Consider the following 4,624-nt stretch of genomic DNA (forward strand, 5'->3'; position numbering starts at 1 on the left):
TAATGATAAAAATTTATCTTAACTCAATAAAACCTAGCTTCAACTATTCAGGGTGATAAATGGAAGTATTCATTGATACAGAGTACAACCTTTAAACAGTAATTCAGCATGTGCCCCCCTTTTCCACATCTCCAATTCACATTAGCATCTTATAACTGCATATACATGGTACCCTAGTCAACAGTCCTTCATTTATAGATGCTACAAAAAAAGCTTTAGCAGTGTATTGTCCAACCTACACTTGGTACTTGGAGGGAAAGATTGAAGACAAACCTAGCCTTTAATAATATTTTTCAAATCATAATAAAAATAATCTTAACACAACTCAATAAAACTTTGATTCAACCATTCAGGGCGATTGAAGAACTACATTGAAATTTTCTTAACTGTCAAGCTTAAACAAGGGTTCTTGTCTTTGGCAACTTAAATGATTACAGCTAAACCAAGGGGTAACACCATGTTGGTCCTCATAATTCCATCACACAGTTCACACTCATGTCGCCATGAAATAACTTCAAATTAACCAACATTAGAGAGAACCCATCATAAATTACTAAAAGAAACCATCAAAACAATTCTAAGAGCACATGTAATCATCCAAAACACAATCAATAAAGAGAAGAATACCGTATAAGATATTACAACCCAGGACAGGTACAGTAAAATAAAATCAAATCAGATCTGTAGATCCAAAATTTCACATCCAAACATCAAAACACAAGCAGAATGACGAAACTATCTATGTGTGCATATATGCATTCCCAGCGCCCAAACAAATATAACCAGTGAAACAGGAGGCAATTTAATGTTAGGTCAAGAACATTTTCATTCCTAAATCAACCAGTAATTACATCAGAACATATAATTCAAAGCAACAAAAAACCAAAAGAAAGGTACCAACAGTAGAGAGAGACCAAAAAGAACCCTAACCCTAGTTTGCCATCCAAATCTCCATAAGTCCCAAAAGGTTCAGCAACCCCTCCCTCGAACCCAAACCCTAATTCAAGAACTGGTAAATTTAGTCACCGCCTTTGTGCCCTCAGAGACAGCGTGCTTGGCCAATTCACCGGGAAGAACAAGCCTCACAGCAGTCTGAATCTCCCGAGAGGTGATGGTGGGCTTCTTGTTGTACCGGGCGAGCCTGGATGACTCCTGAGCGAGTTTCTCGAAGATATCGTTGATGAAGCTGTTCATGATCCCCATGGCCTTGCTTGAGATCCCGATGTCAGGGTGGACCTGCTTCAGGACCTTGAAGATGTAGATCTTGTAGGTCTCAACGCTCTTCTTCGACCTCTTCTTTTTCTTGTCTCCGGCGGTGGCGCCACCCTCCTTCGGCAGTTTTTTGCCGGCCTTGGGCTTCTTCTCCGCAGGGGCTTTCTCCGCGACGGTTTTCTTCTCCTCCGTTGGCTTCTCGGAGGCGGGCTTCTTCTCAGCGGGTTTCTTCTCTGCCTTGGGCGCCATTAGGATTTTCTTGAAAACACAGAGAGAGAGATGCTAATAAAGTTGAGGAAATTCTGAGATGAAGTGTTAGCATTGCGTTTCGTATTTATAGCTGTTTGTACTTTATTATGATTGGAGGAATTTGCGAGACGCGGATTGATGACTTGGCACTACGACATCCGTTCGTTTCCGTTCGAGTTACAATGAGAATCGACGGCTTAGAGAGGATGCGTGAAAGCAGGATTTTCGTGCAATTTAAGGCTCATATATTGACGTGGCAACGTCTCATTGCTGGAATGCGACGAAGCGGATCGAGGACGTGGGAGTTGTAGATTTGGAATAATAAAAAATTTCCAATATCTTATTTTTCACCCTTAAATACTACTGCAAGTCTGCAATAGTAAGTTTTAAGAATAATACCACGTCAAGTAGCCTAATGGCATTTTTTTCTCTTTTCAAAACAAAGATTATAAAGAGAGTTCATGGACTTAGAAGTCTGAATTTCTTGGTTGGATAATAAAAATAAATAAATAAAATTTGTAACAATTTTCATAATACAACAAATTCACACTTCTGATAAATATCTCACATTAAATCTAAAATTTAATTTAATACTTTGTTCGATAAAAAATTAAAAAGAGTGGTGAAAAAAATATATAAAGAAAGAACAAATTTCTTTAGTTTGGTAGAAAACTGATAATTGGGGGTGTATAAAAACGGTTAAACCGATAAACCAAACCAAACCAAATCAAGAGGATTGGTTCAGTTTTTTTACGATTATGTTCGGTTACAGTTCCAAAAATATGGAACTGTTTATAAACGGTTTGGTTACGATTTGAAATTCTATAAGACCATACTAAATCAAACCGAACCGTTTTATAAATTGTATATATATTTATATATTTTGTACTATATAAAAAATAGAATAATAAGATTAATCTTTTAACTACTCAATTATATGTCATAATATAAAATTAAAAACTATATTATAATAGAAATTATTTTATATATATATATATATATATATATTAGATTGAATTATAAAAAAACTAAAATCGTGAAGCCGAACCAAACCAAACCAAACCGTTTCCATTGGTTTCATGATTCGGTTTGATTCAGTACCAATTTTTATGAAAACTGTTATGAACGATTTGGTTCCAAAATATTTCCAAACCGGTTCAATCCGAAGCATGTGCACCCCTACTGATAATGGGATAAATGAGTTATTAAAAAAGTTTTATGTTGCAATATTATTATATTATCCTTCATAAATTACAATACTATAGATATTAATAAGTATAATGTTAAAAATAATTTAAAACTCTCTTTTACCTTCTTCCTTAACGAACACGATAAGTTCTCAACTTCTTCTCTTTTCTTCTATCTAACCGAAAAAAAAAAAAACAGAGAAATACATAATCTCTTATTTTTTCCTTCCTACAAAGTATAACCGTTTACCTTTCGAGAAGCCATTTTATATATATATATATAAATAAAAAAAACGCTTACAAGTTTAAAATTAATTTTAAAGGTATACAAAATTATTTTTTAATAGTTTTCTTCTAAAAATATAGTAAGATAATAATAAATAATTTTAAATTTTTCTGGCAAAAATTTCAAATTCGTAAAATTTGTTTTTGTACAATGTTTTCTAATTTTACCTTTGCAATTTTTATAATCATCTTTCAAGACCTCCTTTTCTATAATTAAATTTTTTTGAGTTCCAAGTACAAAAATAGAATTGAAAATTTACAATTTTTAAAAATTCCAACAAATTTGATATTGAACAAACAAAGAAAATAAATAAAAGTCTTTTAAAGGGGCTTTCATTATCACAAATTAAATAAAGGTGAAGCTCAATTATTGCAAAATTTAAACTAATGAGAAATATTTACAAAGAAGTAGCATTTTGTTGTTTTATTCAAAATTATTAGAATTATACAACAACAGACAATTTATTTTTTTTCTCAATTACTAGGGGTTAGTTTTACTAGTCATGGCAAAGTTTCTCGCTGATTGTCAAGTTATATTGCCCCCCTCTTTTATCTGGACGGGGAAAATATGAAATAGTGCTTTATGTATGTATGTGTGTGTGTGTGTATATATACATATATATATTGATGATTCGGATATACCACGTTTGCCAATAATAATATTGTAACAAACCTTGATACTTGAATGAAACACCGCCACTGAAGAGTTTGGAGAGGATTAGATATATGCAGTCTTATCTCTACAGACAAAGCCACCATTACCGCCACTGAAATTTTTTTATTTTACTATTATATATCACTAACTTTTTTTATTTTGCAATTACATACTTATAAAATTTTTACTTTGTCCCACTAAAATTACAAAAAAAATACACTAAATTCATTTTTGCCCCCCTCCCACAACTTTCTGGATCCGTCCCTTCACCTTTCATATATTGTATATAGAATTGTTAGTATATTATAAACAAACATGAACCTTTTTTTTTTTTTCAATTCACATGTTATCATATATATATATATATATATATATATATATATATATATATATTAACTTTATTCACGTCAACTTTGGTTTTCCTTTTCTCCTATGATTAGTCTTTAAAACACTTATTAGCACATGTTCAAACCATCTTAATTGATTTTTCTCATTTTATCTCTAATTGTAATTTTATCGTATCGTATATCCATACCATACTCATTTTATGCATAAGTTGTTTCCTTACTGTTCCAACATTCGGTGCTATGAAGTATGATTGGTCCACTAGTGACAATAAAACTTCCCTTGAGAAATGTTCATCACATAATATACCAAACGCACTCCTCCATTAACTTCCTCTCCAATTTCTACATCATTGTGAATAATTGTGCTTAAATTGCAAAAAATGTAAACTTTTTTTTGTACTAGTTGATTCTTAATCCCGTTGTAATTTACTAAAGTTATATTCTATATATTCAATTTTATTCATACCCAGTCTTAAACCCTTTTAGTTACAAAGCTCCTCTCCAAACCCCTAATTTGGCATTAACTCATTCTATAATCTTATCAACGAAAAATATTATCCGCAAATAACATGAAATCTCATCTTAGATTATGCGTTTTGTCATCTCGTTCGTAACCCGGGCAAGATGGTATAGCCTTATATAAGCATACAATAATAATAGAGAATTCACTTGTTTCCCTACATTCTACA

The 4,624-nt window shown here is 32.0% G+C and overlaps 1 protein-coding gene across 1 annotated transcript; it reads right to left on the minus strand.

Annotated features, from left to right (window-relative positions):
• Positions 1 to 801: 801 nt before the first annotated feature.
• On the minus strand, positions 802 to 1,521 carry LOC132269470 (histone H2B-like). Its single transcript, XM_059770664.1, has one exon. The coding sequence runs from the start codon at positions 1,459 to 1,461 to the stop codon at positions 1,003 to 1,005; it is 459 nt and encodes a 152-aa protein (XP_059626647.1). The 5' UTR covers positions 1,462 to 1,521; the 3' UTR covers positions 802 to 1,002.
• Positions 1,522 to 4,624: the final 3,103 nt, after the last annotated feature.

This window comes from Cornus florida, unplaced genomic scaffold (genome assembly GCF_030987335.1).
Source record: "Cornus florida cultivar Cherokee Brave unplaced genomic scaffold, ASM3098733v1 CherokeeBrave_3.0.0_Hap2_Chr08, whole genome shotgun sequence".
Lineage (NCBI taxonomy): Eukaryota > Viridiplantae > Streptophyta > Magnoliopsida > Cornales > Cornaceae > Cornus > Cornus florida.